A 20,789-nucleotide genomic window follows, 5' to 3' on the forward strand; every position below is an offset into this window, starting at 1 on the left:
GAGAGAATCTTAAAAGCAGCAAGAGAAAAGGAAACAGTTGCCTTCAAAGGAATTCCCATAAGGCTATCAGCTGGTTTCTCAAAAGAAACCTTACAGGCAAGAAAGAACTGGAAAGAAGTATTCAAAGTTGTAGAAGGCAAGGACCCACATCCAAGATTACTCCACCCAACAGCGCTATCATTTAGAATGGAAGGGCAGATAAAGTGCTTCCCAGATAAGGTCAAGTTAAAGGAGTTCATCCTCACCAAGCCCTTATTATAGGAAATGTTAAAGGGACTTATCTAAGAAAAAATGAAAAATGTGAAGAGTAAAATGACAACAAACTCACTACTATCAACAACTGAACCTAAAAAAACAAAAACAAACAAAAATGAACTAAGTGAACAGCGAGAACAGAAACAGATTCACAGAAATGGAGATCCCATGGAGGGGTTATCAGTGGGGAGGGGGAGGGAGGAGAATGGGGGAAAAGGTACAGGGAATAAGCAGCATAAATGGTAGGTACAAAATAGACAGGAGAGGTTAAGAGTAGTATGGGAAGCGGAGAAGCCAGAGAACTTATATGTACGACCCATGGACAGGAACTAAGGTGGAGGAATGCTGGTGGCGGCAGGCAGTACAGGGCAGAGGGCGATAAAGGAGAGATAAAAATGGACAACAGTAATGGCATAATCAGTAAAATATTTTAAAAACATTAAACATCTCAAAAAAAATTACAACTAGAAATTTTTCAGTAATTTGACAATCTCTCTAGAAAGCTCAAGTGCATAAAAGAGCTACGTGAGATAACTTGTGAAAACAATTTTTAAAAAAGAGAGAAAGATAGCCTACAAAATATTTAAAAATCTAACAGTAATAAAAAACTATAGTAATTAAAAATGTGGTACTGGCATTGAACAAAACAAAGAAACAGAGTCCCCACATAGACAAACAGATGAACAGAGAGGAATTTAGTATATCAAAGATGGCATTTCAAATCCAGTTAAAAAAGAGAATGTGTAAGTCAACAAAAGGTACTGTGAAAAACCCAGTTACTGAAAAGAGGAAGGGTGTTAGTAGAGAAACCAAGTTCCTAGCTTACCCACTAATAGCAGCTGGATCAAAGATTCAAATATTAAAAAAAAAAAATTTGAACCTATCATACACATTAGAAGAAACAATTTTTCAAAAATTATCTTTTAGTAGAGAACTTTGAAAGAAAAACCCATGAAAGATTGATAAATACAAATATATTAAAATTAACCATCTGTCTTCTAATGACTTTAAAAAATGACAATCAGAAAAAGCATATCACAAAACACTGATTTACTTAGTATTTAAATATATAAATCAAATATAAATGTATTAAATACACTCACACATTCCTGAAAGTCATTATGAAATATAACCAGCAGAAAAATGGCAAAGATTAGGAACAGTTCCAAGAAAAAGAAATACAAACAATTTAAGTATATAATAAAGCAGTCAGCCTCACTCATTAAAGATATATAAGTAACTGAAAACAATTTTTCTAATTATCAGGTTGGCATAACACCAAAAAATAACCATATCTATGAGAATGTGAAGAAAAACACTCATACACCCATGGGAAAGAAGTTAGAAAGTTACTACTACCTCTATTAAGGACAATTAATGCAGTAGCTATCGAAAATTTCAAAGTATACACTTTTTGGCCTAGAAACTCAATTTCTAGAAATGCAGGTTATTTATCTTAGGGTCATTAGCAATAGCAACTAAGAACACTTAAAATGTTTATCAACAGTGCCTTTTTAATGTACAAACATTATGGAATTCTACACAGCTTTTAAATACAGCTTTTAAAAACAATGAGATTGATCTCTGTATGCTGGTAACAGAAAGACTTGTAAAATTTTCTAAGTAATACAGATATAGAAGTGTCTAGTATCCTCCCATTTGTGTAAAGATATATATGTACATTTATATATGTACAACATGCAAGTTTCTAGAAAAATAAACAACATGCTTACAGATTTATTTATAACTTCCTGTGGGGAACAAGACTGTAGAACTGTATTAGGAGGGACTCACTTTTTTCTTTAAATCTTTTCCTACATTTATGTGGGCATATTCTAAGCTGGGGATACAGCGGTACACACACAAAATCCTTGCCGTTGTACAAATCACTTTAAAGGAATGGGGAGCAGTGAAGAAACAGATAACAAACAACTTCGTGTACACAAACCATGGCAGATGATGTAAGTGCCATATGGAACAATAGGAAAGGGACTACTTGTATGGGGGAGATATGATTTTTACATAGGGTGGTGGTATTAAAAGGAATACAGTGAAATACCACGCATATGAAGGTTTCCCTTTGACAAGACTAGGGGTAAAGTGGTAAGTAAACTACAACCTAAACAGCAATTGGCCAAGGGAAGAAATGATGGTAGAGGAAGGAGGAGCAAAGCAGAGAAAATTCAGGTGGGTGGTTCTTGGGTGGGTTTGGGTAGGGGGGCACAGAAACAGAAACCAGTTCATAAAAGGTCTTATAAAATAATTTAAAAGGTTTCTACATGGAAACAGAAAATTAACACTGTATTTTAGGAAGTATAAAAAGTGTTTTGGAGGAAATAAACTGAGAAAAAAACAGTTAGGTGTTTCAATAGCTTTGTCCAAAGCTAAGGCGCTTTATGAGAAGATACAATAATAAGGACAGAGTAGTAAGTCAAAAAACATACAGTAAATCTTCATTATTCTCAGATTCCAAATTAGCTAATTCACCCACTTGCTAAAACTTATAACCCCAAAGTCACCTGTGGCACTCTCAGAGTCACTCACAGACAAGTGCAGAGGAACAAAATATGTGACATTCCCAGCTGAGGTTCAATAAGGCAGCACCCCATCTTGCTTCAGCTCTCATACTGTACAGAAGTGTCCTTTCCACGACCTGCTTACTGCCACATTTTTGGCATTGTGACTTTTAGTTTGTAATTTTGCTGTTTAAAATGGCCTCCAAAGAGTAATGCTCAAGTGCTATTTAGTGTTCCCACAGCAAGGCAGCTGTGACGTGCCTTACAAATAAAAGATGTGTTAGATAAGCTTTGTTTGGGCAAGACTTACAGTGTTGCTGGCCATGAGTTCAGTGTTAATGAATCAATAATACATAAACAAAGTATTAAAGTATCTTTAAATAAGTAGATAAAATAAGGTTATGTATTAAATTGGCTGACAAAAATATCATGACCAAAAATCTCACAGGAAGCCAACCTTCTATTTCTTGTAGGAGCTATGGTTCGGTAGTCCCACATTCAGTGTTCACACATTTCGTTCAGTGTTCGCTAGTATATAACTTTATAAAATATAACCACCACAAGTAACAAACAACTGTATATGTATGCACATATATTTACTTATTTGTAAAGCGAAAAGGACTGGTAATGAGTTACCAAAAGTAAACGAAAGAAAAATCAAAGATTATGTTAGCTTGGTTTCTAGCCTAAGCAACTGGAAGCGGGTGATACTACTACTAAAGATGGGAAACAGAAGGTGGTGGCCGCTTGGATCAGGAAGGCAAAGACATCAGCTCTGAAGAGTACAATGTGATGTCTACCACACTGTAATAAATGTAATCATGTGCTTAAGTACTCAAACCCCCTCCCTTTGGAGTGAAGAATATCTCTGTTCATCTTGGTATATCTTCTGCAACTAAATGATGCTTTCCTTTAAGTTACATAATATAAACCAGACATGTCAACACCCGAAATGTGCACTTTATCAATTCTATTAACTTCCACTGCCATCTTTGCAAGTACATGACTCATATTCACCATAACCTATAACAGTGTTTCTATGTGAATCCTGAAAAGTACAAATGTATGTAATTTTACTTTTTTGAAAGCAAGAGTCTAAATGACAAATATCTACAAGAATTCTACATAACTAAGGAGTTTGTTTTTTAATTTGTTTATAGGAAGATAAAGCAATACCTTCAGCATGAATTATTAATATATTCTGAAATACCAAGCTTATATAAAAAACCCTAATGGATAAATTGTGGTATGTTTTCACACTTGATTTAAGAAAACCTTAGAATTATCATTTATTTTGCTGCAGCTTTTATAAAAATGTACACATACACTCAAAAAGTGACAAGTCTTTCTAGACCCTAAAAATTATAATATACAACTGGGGCTTACATAACATAAAAAAAACTAATAAAGATATTCAGTCAACCCCTGTCTAGTCAACATTATCTGTGTTTATATATGTAACAGAAAACATTTTGTAGGCTACTACAAAACTCATTTTAAAAGCAAATATTTATTTGTGTGAACATGAAACAGAAAACTTGATACATAATTCTTCTGAATATATAACTGTGTACTTGTTTCTTTGCAATGGTCCACACAGAGATTCGGGGTCACTCTAAAAGGTAAATAATCATATGAGAATCCATTATTTTCCTCCTTGTTTATCCTAATAGTGCTTCCTCTACATACAGAGAAAAGCACTGTGTTAACTTTATCTTTTGTGTGACAATTAGTTGCATAACCTCCCAATGAATACTAAAAATTAAATATATTAGACACTGGGAATAGTTATTACCACTTACATGATAAGAAAACATGTGAAGGAAAAGTTCAAGAAATAAGGATTCAAAGCCAGAAGGAGAAAAACAGGTTACAATGCCACTTTAGTAAAACTAATAAATAAAAAAAAGGTAAAATGTAAAGGGAAAAGTTAAGCAAAGTGCTTGGTACAGAAGTAAAACACTAGTACTTGGCAATCAATGGTAAGAATCATAACCAAAAAAGCCAACCAAAGATTTTAGAATGCAAAAAGATAAAACATCTATGAACATCAGATCTTTTAAAAAATAACAAAAAAATTAAGAGTAAAATGGTAATTTAAAATTTTTTTATTTTATATCATTTAGAATGTAATTACAGTATTATTTCTATTCCTAAGGTAAAATATTAATGCACTTGATCATAATGCAAATAAAAATGGCTTTGCACCTCAAATTTGGTATTTGCACTGGAAAATAAACCAAAAACACTTAGCATATCTGAGCTCCCAAAGACAGTGGTGGGAGCAGCAGCTGGTACAGAATGTGCACTGAGAACAAGCGTTTCACTACAAGAATATCCAGGAATAAGCAGCCACTTGTCCCTTTTCCAAGGACTCAAGGCCAGGGGTGGAAGGGGCAGGGGTTCCTCTTAATTCCGCCCTCTGAATCACAAGATTGTGACACTTCCTTCGTCAGCAGGGCAAGTGCATACCATGTACATGCCTGACAGACCAGTAGCCATGACAGGAAAAGAATAGGGAGACATTTAAAAGTCATTGCCTTCCCTATCATCCTGTAATATAAGACTTTTCCCCTTAAAATAATTTCATAAATGGTAGTTATAATCCTAACCAGCCAGCAAACGGAGATTTAGCTCATGCTGCAAGATCTACTATGTGGCTTAAAAAGCATTGTGTTTCCACTTGAAAATTGATTTGTTGAAAGGCAGATATGATACAGTTCAACTTCAGTATGGGTTAGGGAAGCATTTGTGGATTCACATGCAAAGTGGACCACATATGTAGCACTTACTCTATCAGGAATTATTGTCAGTTACAAACAAACTCTTAGAACACAATTCACTTCTAAGCTGGAGACTGCCTATATATAAATCTAGGTATGAGTCATATACTAAAAGTTCAAAATAACTAAGATGTTTTATCTAGAAAAACAAAATCAACAGCTGAAGTAATTCAAACTTCAAAATCAATCATAAAATATGTGATTTATGTGACCTAAGCACCAGTATGAATGGCACTGAAATATTCAATTAAAAATAAAACCTGAAGACATCATTAAGAAAAGTATCTGGTCAAAAACAATAAAGACAAAATGCTGGCTTAGGCTTTCCCCTCAAAACAGTGAATATAATATAAAAGACTGGAATGTCATTCTGCAAATAAATAGAAAATACAAATACAAAAAAAGTTTATCAAAAGTATAGTGAAGTAGCTGCCAGAGAAATATATTTTTTTACTGGTAAAAGGCCTGCTATTTCTCTTTTCATTAAAAAATAATATTTTAAATACTATCTTTTTCCTCCAAGAAACACTATAATATCAACTTCCTCTTACATAAAGACCATAATTTCTATTTAGTAACTTTTTGGTATTCCTGATTACTACAAAAATATAAATTATAAATTCAAGTTGGTCAAATAATATTCTAAGAATTAGCAATTCCTTCCATTCTACTGATTTCTTTCTCTAAGGCAGTAGCTCTCCAATAGAAGTAACACATCCAAATCCCACTGGGATTACTGTGAAAACACACATTCCCAAACGCCACCCTCAAACACTGGGTGACCACGTCTCAGGGGAAGCCACAGTATCTGAAAAACTCCCCCAACAATTCTGACTGCTAGTATGAAGAAACACACTGGTTCTACAGACCAGAAGAGTGCTTCCTCAGTCTGCCACTGCTGAAACTTAGATTGTAGCGCACAGCTGTCAGGAGCAAAGAGGAAAAGTCCACATTTCGTTACTTACAGTAAAAAAGAGGTATGATAAAATTATCTATTCAAAGAACATGCAACCAGACTTGAAAACACTTTCTATAAATTTATTTTAAAGTATGCATTTAGGAAAAATGTTTTTGAAAATGTATAAAAATAATTTCTGTATTAATCCAACCTCAATATTTACATGGTCCCTTAAAGGATTTTCATTTTATTATCATCAAAAATGTATTTCAACAACCTCCACAGTATTCTTCAAAGTCAGGAATGTAAAGATTTTTCCAATAGAAAATTTTAGGAGTCACCTACAGAAAATTAATGAAACTAGGGATCATATCGATATTTTAAAATGTAATTATGTCTCAGCTATGCTTGCTTATGTTTAGTGATTTAAAAAAATCTTCATCACTAAACTATAATAATCCTAAGTAGTAGCATTTCATTTAAGTACAAAGCACAAAAAATAATGTCTCATTGTAAAAAATGTCGATACTTGAAACAAAAATACTGTCTCTGAGGTTTGATTTCACAATATCAAGTTTTCATATGCAATTTGTAAACATACACCCATTACAGGCTATCAACTTAAATAAAGCCAGTTATCACTAAAAAAGATAGAGTAAAACTGAAATTTCAGTGCAAAAATATGTATCGACTAAAGTTATCAACTGATTTAAGACTATTTTAATATAAAAATCACAACTTAAATCCATGATATAAAGTCATCCCATAAAGACTTTAAATCACTGTAAAATAAAAAGTTCTATAAGTTATCAAGTTTTCCTTTTGTTACTATTCTCTAGTAAAAACTTTCTTTTGATTAGCTTTTACGATGTCATCAGGAGATGCTGATTTGAAGTCAAATGGTGTTATTGCTATAAGAGGACTTATTTCTTTGTCTTTTATGTCTTTGACTTGTCTACTATAAAGAAAAGTCTTATAAAGGTCAAGGGTGCGACGCTTGCAGCCTTTCAATGGGTAACGAAGACACAGTGTTGAAGCAAAAGCTGAAGGTCTAGCGGCAAGGGCCTTGGTCCAAGACAAAGAAAAAGGTGGTTTCCTAGCCTGAGGGCCTTTATTGTTTTTCTTATTATCTTTAACAGACATAGAATTTTTCCCTAGCTTCGAACTCAGAACCTGAGTTCCTGGAGTTGGAGCAATTGATTGGTCTACTACAGGTTTTAAAACAAAATCTGGGGTTTTTATAAGAATGCTAAGATCAATATTTGAATCTATTTCAGGTGACCTCATTTCAGATAAACCGAGCTTAAAGGAATCTTTCTTAATCTGAGAATTATCTATATCAATCGTTTCTGCAATCAAATCAGAAAGTGACAAATTCTCAAAGTCTCTTGTAGGAGAAGTTTTGCGAAACGCCAAAGATGACAGAGATCCTGTTAATTCTGATACTCCGGTTGAAGACTGGCACCGATTTGCTAGTTGTGATAGGGGAAAGGATCCCAAACTTAGATCGGAGAAACTGGCCGATGGCTGGTTACAAAGATCAGATAAAGAACAGCATTGACTTGAATTGTTTTCTTTGTGGTCCTGACACAGTTCAGCTAGAGATGGACTTCCACATTGAGAAAACTGAAAATTGTCATTTTTAAAAATGCAATTCTTTGCACTTTGTTCAATTGAAGAAACATTTCCAATTTCAGTCATTTTATGATCATTTAAATTATCAAGAGCCATATTTTCCAGTGAGCTAGTTAAGAGCAAAGGATTATTTAAACTTTCTGAACTGCTTTGTACTGAAATATTTTGCAAATCAGGTAGTGAATCATTTTGAGTAAATAAAGAGTAATTTAGTGTTATTTTCTTTATCACTGAGGATTTTAAATCTGGTATTACTTTGAACATGGAGTCATCTTTGGAAACACATTCAGATGCACGAGGACTTAACAAATCAGCATCTAGACTCTTTGAAATTAGACTTTCCAGATTATCTGTGGATGATAATCTGACCGATGACTGATTTTTACAAGAATCTCTTGGCATATCATCAATTAGTTCAGCTAGTGACAGCTCTTTTGTTAACTTACATGATTCTAGTTTCTTTTTACTTTTGAGCCTGTCAAGTTTCTTTTTTTTATGAAGTAAAAAGTGACTTGGTACAATTGAGGAATTACGATACAATCCACATTTTGCTACTGGACCAGAAAAATCAAATGCTTTGCTACTGCAATCCAAACGGTTTGCAGACTGAGGGCAAGAGCTTTGAACATCATCAGCTGAAACTTCAGAGTAAGATAATAAGACTCCTTACCTTACAAGAGCCATTAATTTTCAGATGAATAGGTTCACACATGCAGAAGACAGTCACAGCAACCAAAAGGAAACATGAAATGAGGCATTTAATTACTAAATGTTTCTTTGATTATGACATGAATAAAGTGATACTTAGTCATTATTTCATAAAAAGTGAATAGTCTAAAAATCAGTAATAACAGAATATTACCTTCCTTTAACCATCTGAAGTGACCTTTCTACTTTGTTCACTGATATGTACAAATGTAAGTACCAAGTTAATCAGTGTTCTAATTTCCACAAAATTTTTAATGTAAGGCTTTAACAGACTTCAATTATAGTCAGGATTGTCTCAAAGTCAAAATGTCTAAAAACTAAACTAAGTTTAATTTCTGTACTCTTAATGTATTAAAAACAAGCAAACACCACCCTATAATTTAATTTCTACAATGATCTGGGATAAACTACTGATGACAAATTACAAACCCATTCTCACATTGGTCAGTTAAAGGTACATCCCCCTCAAATTTTTTTAAATTATAATAGAAAATAAAAACCACCCTTACTTCATGGTAGCAGACTGCATGTAACTTTTGGCAAAAATCTAGTCTTCAGTTTACAGGAAATATCAACCCAGTTAACAAGTCCTCAGGTTCCTACTAACAGATCTCATACCGATGTCAACTAAATCCCAAATTTAACCCCAAATTCTACAAACTGAAAATTAAACATTTGGCTATAAAATGCAAGAGTAGTATAATTATGATACTTACAATATATAAATAAAACTAAATCACATGTATAAGTACTATACACATAAAGGGATTTCTTGACATTGTTGGACTATTAATTTCCATCACCTTACCCCTTAGAGTTAAAAAACAACAGTAATTTAGAAGCTCTCTAAGCTAGTAACAAAAAGCAAAAGTGTCTTTTATTGTTTTTAATAGGATTCTATTTCCCCTATATCCTGTTACTTATGAAAACAAGCAGGGGGGTGGGGGGGGGGGGCAACAGGCTTTGACAGAGGGAACATGGCACTCAGCTTAAAACTTTGCAAACCAGAAAATCAATTGATGATAATCTAGAGTTATTGTAACATGCAAAATTTTCTGCCCATTTCCTTTAAAAGTCTCTTTTAAAGCATTACTGTAAAACAACTAAAAGAACAAGTAAAAGCATACCTTTTGCTATCTTCCCTGTAGGTATTGCTCCCTCACTGTTGACCTTCAACTTCTGCATTTTATCTTGTTCCAGAACCATTGACAAAGCCTTCTCCACATTAAACTCATTCTTCAGAACTGCTTCAATCAGTATGTCTTCTGGCACAGCATCTCCAAATACCTCTCTCATGTGATCAAGGCATGAATAAAGACGAGCTAGAATAGACAACAAGAATGAAAAGCTAGACAAAATGGTGTCATGAAAAAAACCTGAATCTTCAAAACTGAAAGAAGAATTTGAAACTATAATAGGATGTTCAACTCTCCTTTTTCCTCCACAACTTATTTATATTTTTATCCACAACATACCTATCTTCCTTTACCAAAGGAATAATTTCATTAATCAAGAAATAACTATAATAAATGTCTCCTAAATAACACTGACTAATGCTTGAAAAAAAATGTAAACTGTATACATGGGGGAACCCCTCCAAAAAACCCAGAATATATTTATAAAAAATTGTGTATTTATTCTAACATGTTTAAACTTCAGTCATCTTCAAAGTGCTCTCCATTAAATGCAATACACCTATTGAGACCTTTTTTCCACTGCTCAAAACAGTTTTTGAACTTCCCAATTTTGATGCCTTTTAGTGCTTCTGCCATTTTTTTGTTTCACCTCTTCCACATCAGCAAAACCTTTCTCTTTAAGGGCTTTTTTTATCCAGGGAAATAAAGTCACTCAGGGCAAGATCAGGTGAACAGGGGAGGTGGCACATGAGGGTCATGCCATGGTCAAAAGACTGCTGCTGAACACTCGGAGCAGTACAGGCAGATGTGCTTGTAAATCACCCATCATGAAATGGGCAAATGTGCTGAGTCTTCAAAAAAAATCACTGAAGCTGAATGCAGCCTCCTGCAAAAGCACCCACTGGTACAGGTGGGTTCCTAGAACACTCACCGAGAGGGGAAAGCCTGTACTACAAGGGTCCCACCCTCCACAAGATAATTCTGGTTTTGGGGGATCTCCCCCTCATATATTAGTATCTATTGTCAATGATGATGATGTTTGCACTGACTTTATACATGTGTACAAAGGGAAGGGTAGGTGTGAAAGTATTTCTAGATGTTATGGAAACCAGTCAATCACTAAGTATATTTCTTAAAATTTATTAAATCATTATTACTTTAAATTTTCCTCTAGGCTAGCTTCAGTTTTCCCCAGCCAACTAAAATTACACTGAATAACTCTTTTAAAATGGGCAAGATAAGCTAATATTAAAATGTCATAAAAATAAGGAAGTCCAATAGATTAAGAAAATGGACATTCATTTAAAAAATAAATATTTTAAATCTGAAACTCTAATCTTTTAAAAATTTTTATTTTCTGATGACCACATTAATTACTTTTAAAAAGTAATTAATGCTAATAATATTCATTAATGATGTAAATTCCATGAGAATTATATCTCTGGATCCTAAAACAGGACCTGGTAGAGGTCACTACTGAATAAAAATGGATGAATATATTAATTTTATTTGTACAGCATTTGACAGTTTTCAAAATAGTTTATATATTTTGTAGTCCTCAAAATAACTCTATAACCTAGATATATCAGGCAAATTCTAATTCACAGATATGATTGAATATCATGGAATTACACCCTACAATGACAATAACCACGTTCTTTAAAAATTCAATCAAACACTACTGAGAAGCTTTAAACAGAACTGAGGTGTATAGACTCCCTACCCCATAAAACCATTCCACAAAATGCAACTTATATTGCATTTTATATGCTTACATGTTGAACAGGAATGTACTGCCAATACCCTACCTTTGTTAAAAATAAAAAGAGTACTTCACACTTTTTCCATTGCTTTCTTTTTAATTAGGCATGCGCCACATGATGACATTTTGGTCAATAATGAACCATTACACCACGGTGGTCCCAAGAGAGTATAATGGAGCAGAAAAATTTCTATCATTTAGTGACATCATCATCTTAATGTCCAATGCAAGGATGTCCAATCCATGGCCCCGTGGGCTACATGCAGCCCAGGATAGCTATGAATGTGACACAACACAAAATTGTAAATGTACTTAAAACATTATGAGACTTTTTTTGATTATGTGTCACAATGTATTTAATGTGTGGCCCGAGACAACTCTTCTTCCACTGTGGCCCAGAGACGCCAAAAGGTTGGACCCCTGTGAGCAATGCAAACTCACTTGTTTGTGGTATTGCTGGTGTAAAAAAACCTACTGAGCTACCAGTCGTATAACGGTACAGCACAAATAACAAAGTGCACTGCACGATACTTGGTAATGATAATAAATGACTGTTACTGGCTTATGTATTTAATATATGTTTTATCATTACTTTAGAGTAGCAATTTTCAACCACTGTGCCAACCATGCAATACCTGGCAATTTCATCAGGGAAACTGCGCCCTTTTCACCTTGATTATCAAATAAAAGAAAGGACAACGACCGACTACAGTAACTGTATGGTGTGAACGGTTCAAAATTATACTCTTTTTGTCAGATCAGCAAAATCCATATTTTTGTTGTGCCGCAGAATTTTAGTAATTAGTTTATGTGTGCCATGAGATGAAAAAGGTTGAAAATTGCTGCTGCAGGGTGTACTCTTTCTACTTATAAAAAATGTTTGCTATAAAACAGTATGCCATGTTACACAGGCAGCAGCCTCGTATCTCATTTACTGAGTCTTCACTTTTTTTTTATCTCGTGTTTTACACAGTAACGTGCTAAAAGGCTTGCAGGCTAAGGGCAATAGGCATACATGCAGACTGGGTGTACAGCAGGCTGTACTATCTAGGTTTGTGTAAGTGCATTCTATGATGTTCGCACACCAATGAAATCACCTAACATGTTTCTCAGAACGTAACCTGTTATTTAGTGGGGCAAAACTGTATTAAAAATAAATTTCTCAAACATTTGAGTAATTTTCCCTTGCTTGAGTCCAACATTAATTTTAGACTAATAATACATACTTGAAAAATTATGCCATATCTATTTCATAAATACATGAATTATTGAAACTGGAACAGAATATTTAGTATAGCTAGCATCAGGGCCCCCTCTAATTAACTGTAGCAACTATTTTCTACACATACATAAGGAGTAGAAATATGAACTCAGACTATCTTGATTCATACCCTAATGCCACTTACTAGCTGGTACAATGTGTCTCATTTTCCTCACCTCTAATATGAGGACAATTAACTGGGCTACCTCATAAGGTTGCTGTGAAGATTAAACATATTAATACCTGAACATTTAGAAGAGTACCAGGAAAGCATTTAGTAAAAGTTAGCTACCATCATTATTATTATCATGCAATTAATTGTCAGATGGGAATGATTAACTTTCTTTCTCAAACATAACTTTATTTCATACCTTCTCAAAGGTTCTGAGGCATAGTGGAAGTATAAGACTTCTACTCTATTCCCACCCTATCACTCCAAAATGACAACTATAACATTTTCTTCAAATGCACAACCAAATACTATTAAGAGTATATATAGCAGCTTCTCTACAAACTTTTATCCAAATTATTAAATGTATTTGCAATTGATAAAGAAATTTTTTTAATTCTATCACTCAGTGACATCACCATCATAATGTTTCCCTTTCTGATTTCATTTATTTGTGCTTTCTCTGCATTTTTCTTGGTTTGGTTAGCAAATAATATATATTTCACTGATATATTAAATGATCAGCTCTCAGATTCTTAAATTTCCTTTTTATTTTCCAAATAATTGTTACCAACTTTCAATTTACCAACATTTTAGAACAAAGTCATACTCTAGAGAAAGGAAATCAGCTCAACCCTGTTCACTACCAAGAGATGGTTTCACCATGATGCCTGGCCATTTCAGCTCTGTTCCACTGTGTACCTATCTAAGGCTTGAGTAATATGTTTGAAACTATGTCATGTTTGAAATTTACGTATAAAAGACCAAAGCCAAAACACAAATATCTCTATTAAAATGTTTAAGAACTGGAAGAATCAAACTCAGAACGAATATTGTTACCATTCCCAAGTTCTATCTTGAAACTTAATTTACATGGATATGACCCATCAGGGCACTTGTATAGTGTTACTTTGGACCTAAAATATTTTAAAAGAGAAAAAAATAAAAAAACAGCCTTCTGGAACCTAATGTTTTATAAGGAAATGAACTTCTCTAATCTAACCATAAGCTCTACATAGAGCATACAAAACAATAAATATTATTAAAAGACAACAAAAGTCTGTCTCCTAAGATCAGATGAGGATTTCAATAAAAAAGTTCCAGCTACTAAATAGCCATACAATCAATTTTCTTTTTTTAAGCATATTTTACTGATTTATGCTATTACAGTTGACCCAACTTTTTTGTCTCCCCTTTATCCCCCTCTACCCTGTAACACCCTCCTCCCACCAGCATCCCCTGCCCTTAGTTCCTGTCCATGGGTCGTACATATAAGTTCTCTGGCTTCTCCGCTTCCCTTACTACTCTTAACCTCTCCTGTCTATTTTGTACCTACCATTTATGCTGCTTATTCCCTGTACCTTTTCCCCCATTCTCCTCCCTCCCCCTCCCCACTGATAACCCCTCCATGGGATCTTCGTTTCTGTGAATCTGTTTCTGTTCTCGCTGTTCACTTAGTTCATTTTTGTTTCTGTTTTTGTTTTTTTAGGTTCAGTTGTTGATAGTAGTGAGTTTGTTGTCATTTTACTCTTCACATTTTTCATTTTTTTCTTAGATAAGTCCCTTTAACATTTCCTATAATAAGGGCTTGGTGAGGATGAACTCCTTTAACTTGACCTTATCTGGGAAGCACTTTATCTGCCCTTCCATTCTAAATGATAGCGCTGTTGGGTGGAGTAATCTTGGATGTGGGTCCTTGCCTTCTACAACTTTGAATACTTCTTTCCAGTTCTTTCTTGCCTGTAAGGTTTCTTTTGAGAAACCAGCTGATAGCCTTATGGGAATTCCTTTGAAGGTAACTGTCTCCTTTTCTCTTGCTGCTTTTATGATTCTCTCTTTATCTTTCATCTTGGGTAATGTAATTATGATGTGCCTAGGTGTGTGCTTTCCTGGGTGCAACTTCTTTGGGACTCTCTGAGCTTCCTGGACTTCCTGGAAGTCTGTTTCTTTGCCAGATTAGGGAAGTTCTCCTTCATTATTTTTTCAAATCAATTTTCCATTTCTTGCTTTTCCTCTTCTCCTTCTGGTATCCCTATGATTCAGATGTTGGAGTGTTTAAAGTTGTCCTGGAGGTTTCTAAGCTTTTCCTCATTTTTTTTGGAATTCTTGTTTCTTCATTCTCTTCTGGTTGAATGTTTATTTCTTCCTTTTGTTGTAAATCATAGATTTGAGTCCCAGTTTCCTCCCCTTCACTGTTGGTTCCCTGTGTATTTTCCTTTATTTCACTTTGCAAAGATTTCACTTCTTCCTCTATTTTGCAACCATACTCAACCATATCTGTGAGCATCCTGATTACCAGTGTTTTGAACTCTGCATCTAATAGGTTGGGTATGTCTTCATCGCTTAGTTCTATTTTTTCTGGAGCTTTGATGTGCTCTTTCATTTAGTCCTTATTTCTTTGTCTCAGGGGCCCTGTTATGTTGTAAGGGGAGGAGCCTTATGTATTCACCAGGACAGGGCAATCCATGTAGCTGTGTTGTGGCACTGTATGTGGGGGAGGAGTCCAAAAGGAAACAATCCTGCTTCCTCAGCTCATGCCCCTTATTTCAGTAACTGCCCCTGCTATCCTGAAGTGAACTGGGCCCTTCTGTTACTGATTTCTGGGCGGGTTGGTTTATATACGTTCTGAGACCCTGTGGGTCCCTCCAATGGACTCTCCTGTGATACTGGGAGTTTCTCCCACCAGCACAACCCCCACAGAGTTTTACAGCCAGAGGTTTTAAGGCTTTATTTTTCTGTACTAGAACCCTGGGTTGCACAGTCTGTCTTGCTCCCCAGTTGTTCCTTCCAGTTTATCTACACACAAATGTGGGACCACCCACCTGTCAGCCACTGCCTTGCTGCACGTCCTTTCCATCCCCGATGCCCGTCTCTGCCTCTCCTACCAGTCTGGATGAATATTTCTTCTTTAACTCCTTGGTTGGGCAGGCTTCCATACTGTTTGATTTTCTGGCAGTTCAGTTGTTTATGTTTTTAAATTGGTTGTTGTCCTTCTGTTGGTTGTGTAAGGAGGCATGGTGTATCTACCTACACCTCCAGCTTTGCCAGAAGTCTAGCCAACTTTCCAATATACAGTTAATCATATACTCTACACATAATGTACTTAATAAAATGTAAATTTCTTTAAAAATACAAGGTGTATTTGTACCTTTACTACCCACAATCACTATCATGAACAATCACAATGAAACTGGTAAATTCTGGTATACTCATTATTAATCATTATACAAGAAATACCGACTATTTTTACTTTACCTTGATCAAATCCACTTAGCTGATGGTTTAAAAGATAATTGGAGGATTCCTTCAGGTCTTCATAATCACATTCATCTACAGGCTCAACACCAGGTTTGTCTCGTCGTGAATAAATAAACTGAGCAGCTGGAATATAAAATGATGGAAGAAAATGATTAAGGAATGCTTTGTACAGCCATTTCTCAATAACTTTGCAATAAAAGTAAATGTAAAAATTAGGTATTCTTATCTACTACCTATAGCCATTTATCTACATTCTAAAATAATGGATCAAAACAAAGACAAAACATATCATACTCTGAGGGTTGTCAAACTCCATGGCCCAGCATGGCTGTGAAAGTAGCCCAACACAAAATCGTAAATTTACTTAAAACCTTTTTCTCATCAGTTTTTGTTAGTGTTTGTGTATTTAATGTGTGGCTCAAAACAACTCTTCTTCTTCCAGTTTGGCCCAGAGATGCCAAAAGGTTGTACACCCCTGCTCGGAGCCAACTGTCCTAACTACTTATTAGCCTCTTATAATCATCTTTCTTCTTTCCTCCTGTCTCCAAAACCATTCCTCTGAGCCTACTTTTTCTACAGTTTTCAAAACTACCTTTCCTAATATCTCATTTGCCTACTATTCTATCTTCCTTAAAATTTTCTCTTCTTTAGTACAAACATTCCAAATCTCGTATCAAACTTGCTTATTGGGGTAATTAAAAAAATACTAAAAACAGACTAGGCTTCCAATTTCCAAGAATTGCTAATTTGCCTGAACCCAAGAGTTGACTAAAATCATAGGTCCTAACTTTTGAACATCTCATACTTTCAATCATACACTGATACTGTATACTAATGTCTTACATCTAACTTTGACTTTCCGACACCACTCTGCTACTCTGTACTACTGGCCCAGTGTAATCACTCATACTGGTACAATGCTATCATTCAATATGTAATTGGGTATTATATATTTCATTAAAAGGAGGAAAGACAAAATATCAAAGTATCAATGTATGCCTGAGTATCATATACAAGCACAAGTGTGCACAGAAGAAAATCACCAAGCATGCCCAAAGCATCAACTTCTCCGCCTGGACTCGATGCCCACTTGACTCAATTCTTGGAGACTGAGTTCAATTGTGAAGGAATAATATTAAAGAATAAGTTAAGAAGGATAGAAATATCAATACGGTATCCTAAAGGTGAGGTGTTATTAGGGGTTTTATACTATTTAGCTTTCTGGAAGAACATGTGACATATAAGTTTATTGCTTAGCATTCCCACACTTGACTTCTGTGCATGTTTTCAGGAAGTCACTATGAAAATAAGGAAAACCACCTACATTCAAAATTTAAAGATAGTGAATATGTAGACAATAGACAATACTATGACTTATGTGTAAAACCTATACTCAGAACACCATAGCATAATTGCTATCTATTTGTAATATAAATCAGTCTCACAGATTAGCAGGAAGGCACGCAAAAAAAAAAGTAATGACATATTTTAAAAGCCAGCTAATTGTACAGATAACAAGTGCTGCAAGAGCACAAAAGACGAAGTAACTGTTGAAGACTGGAGTACTTCTAACAAGGAAGTAAGATTATCAGAAAAACTGGAGAGGTGGAAGACACCTTATACAAGAACAAAATAAGAGAATTAAAAAGCAGGTAAGAGAATTCAATCTATTCCGCTATAGTGCACATTTCCTTAAATGAGCTCATGCCAAATGACTAAAAGGGGAATAATGAGGGTATAACATTCAAGCTGCTTTGGTTTATAAGATTCCCGCCTCCATACTTCAATGTTTTGCATCACTGCATAACAGCAGCAGGCACAAAGTCCAATAACACCAACTGCAGACTAGACTAGACTAGACTATAATTGTAATTATATTGTAATACCAGATAGCCCCACATTCTTTCTTTGGGTCAGTTTGTCCATGTGTTTTGTACTTGTGTGTGCTTACTGTTTGTTTCTCTAAGATCTATAAACATTTTGCCTTTACAACACTACTCATTACACCATACAAGGTCTGTCCAGAAGGTATCCAGACATACAACGTGAAAAAGAGAAACATTTATTGAAGGAGATACAAGATATAAGAAGCACTGTACACAGGACAATGACACCTCAGTCCCCTTCAAAGTAGGCACCTTGGGACCTCACACAGTTCTTCCAATTGCCATCAGCTACCCTGTTGTATTTTCCTGAATTCCACTGATAGCCTGAGATCTCTCCCCTTTCAAAGGTGACTTTAGTTTTGGTAAAAGCCAGAAGTCGCAGACCGCCAAATCTGGGTTGTAGAGGGGCTGAGTCACCTGGGTGATGTGATTCCACCAAAATAATGTACAAGATGTGATGCCTGAGCGAGCGTGTTGTTGTGATGAAGCTTCGGCCTTCTGAATGATCAGAATAGTTTCTGCAGAGGAACGTTCAAGCTTAATGCAAAATTTGATGCAGATTTGTTGCTCTACTCACCTAGTCATTTTGAATGTGACAGCCACACAGTACACATGCTCACTCAACAGCATCTACCGCTCCCACTGACTAGTACAGTGAAGTCATCAGTGTTCACACAAGCACTTTCCAGTCCGCTCTTCTTGGCTGCCAGGTGACACTGATATTGTGGAAATCATTCTCCTTATATTAACAATGGCTGGCTATCTTTCACACAGACCTCATATTTATATCAGGCTTTCACCTTTTAACTCTCATGTCATATGTTTACTGGAAGAGTTATTAAGAAGTTAATGTATCTTTTCAAATGTACAAGAATTTTTATTAAGATGATTACTGTTTTTGTTAGTACTTCATAGGTTGAGTGGTCTGTCATGACACTATGTTTTCCCAGAAGTTCTGTTACTTTTTAGCATACAATTTTGAAGACCACAAGGTGATCAATTTTCAAGAATGTGTATATTATGTGGTGTGTGGGTGTGTGTGTGTGTGTGGGTGTATATATATATATATATATATATATATATATATATATAAATATTTCTACTTTCCCCTCATGCAGAGAGAATATAATGCTGCTATTATACAGTCAGCCTGGCTAAACAGCAAAAAGAAACATCCTACTTCAGAGATACTCTTTAAGATGACCACGTTTTTCACATTAAAGTAGCAGAAGGAGGGAATGTTGCAATTAATTACATGGCATTTGAGCATTATGTAATGGTTAAGACTGATGGCTGATTTTTTTTAAGTAGTGGTACCATAAAATAATGGTATGTCTTATGATCTACATCATCTTAAATAAAATGTGGTAGTACTAAATGTAAACTGGGCCATTTTGTGGTTGGTAACTTACAAATTACTTTCCTGTATGAAATAAATGCTTCGGTTTAGCCTAAAAATAACAAATACAAGTAACATATACTTTCCCCAATTTCCTCTCATAGTTCTGATTAAGTGAGGCAAGAAATTAGATACTTCCCTCAACAATTATCACTTAGGAACCATTGATAGAGAAAGGACACTTGCCAATGTCCAGGCTACTGTTCTATCTCCTAGGAGCTATTTTGTTCCAAGGGGTTCTTCTACCCCAAACCCACACACAAATCAACTCAGAAACCTATACTGTGGCCATTGTCTTAGAAGTAGTAATGGGTGGATTTCCAGGGTGGTGGGGTAGGAGGAAGACAGTTAGAGGGGAGAAAAATGTCCAAATATATGAAGCCGAAATGACAGCCCAAAAGGTAACAAATACCCTAAAGAGAAAAACAAGCGTAAAAAAAAAAGTAAATATAAAATGCTATTCCTTTCTAAAAAATTTAAATGCTTCCTAAAAAACTGGGCACCCATTGTAACCTTTAAATTTAAGGCAATTTGACAAACATAAAAATTCAAAGAATTCGAAACCTGACTCCTGAAATGGCCTAAAACTATTTCATAAACACCTGAAAATAAAAATCATGTAAGGTACTCATAAAATATTTGGTTTTCTAGGTCTCTTCCCCTGGAAACAGTTGGATTCAGTGGTGCTGGAATAGTGCAGGGACTCTGTATACTTAAAATCACTCCAGGCTGATTGGTATCTTCAGGGAAGATTAGAAAGCACTAGCCTACAAGGCTCCTCCTTCATCTGTCTCACCTGGAGACAGTCCACTTTGTGTCACATCATTAGTTACTTTCCTAAAATACCACCCCCTTACTCAAAAACCTTTAATACGCTGACCCTACATGCCTTAGAAACTGCCTTGCACAATACAGCTCCTTCTGCAGTTGCACTTACTACCGGAGTCTTCCCAAACACACCTCACTCAGAGGCCACTACTCAAGCACTGTTTGGTCCATCTAGGATGCCACTCTTACAGCCCTATTTACCAGTCTCAATCCCACCTCCCTCCAGAAGCCTTCCCAGACTCCTTGAGGCAGGACTATTTCTTTACCCACCATGCTGTTGTATATGCTGTGTGTG

The 20,789-nt window shown here is 35.3% G+C and overlaps 1 protein-coding gene across 3 annotated transcripts in view; it reads right to left on the bottom strand.

Annotated features, from left to right (window-relative positions):
* Positions 1–20,789, bottom strand: part of HBS1L (HBS1 like translational GTPase) — an 85,427-nt gene that overhangs the window by 55,889 nt on the left and 8,749 nt on the right. Inside the window, exons 3-5 of one of the 3 annotated variants that reach the window (XM_028508583.2) lie at positions 16,379–16,504; positions 9,923–10,117; positions 2,982–8,752 (exon numbers count right to left, since the gene is read on the bottom strand). In XM_028508583.2, the coding sequence (XP_028364384.1) occupies positions 7,281–8,752; positions 9,923–10,117; positions 16,379–16,504 (1,793 nt within the window). In that variant the 3' untranslated portion in view covers positions 2,982–7,280. The other 2 variants (XM_028508582.2, XM_036024750.1) reach the window with 2 other exon arrangements.

Source organism: Phyllostomus discolor, chromosome 4 (genome assembly GCF_004126475.2).
Source record: "Phyllostomus discolor isolate MPI-MPIP mPhyDis1 chromosome 4, mPhyDis1.pri.v3, whole genome shotgun sequence".
NCBI classification, from domain to species: Eukaryota; Metazoa; Chordata; class Mammalia; order Chiroptera; family Phyllostomidae; genus Phyllostomus; species Phyllostomus discolor.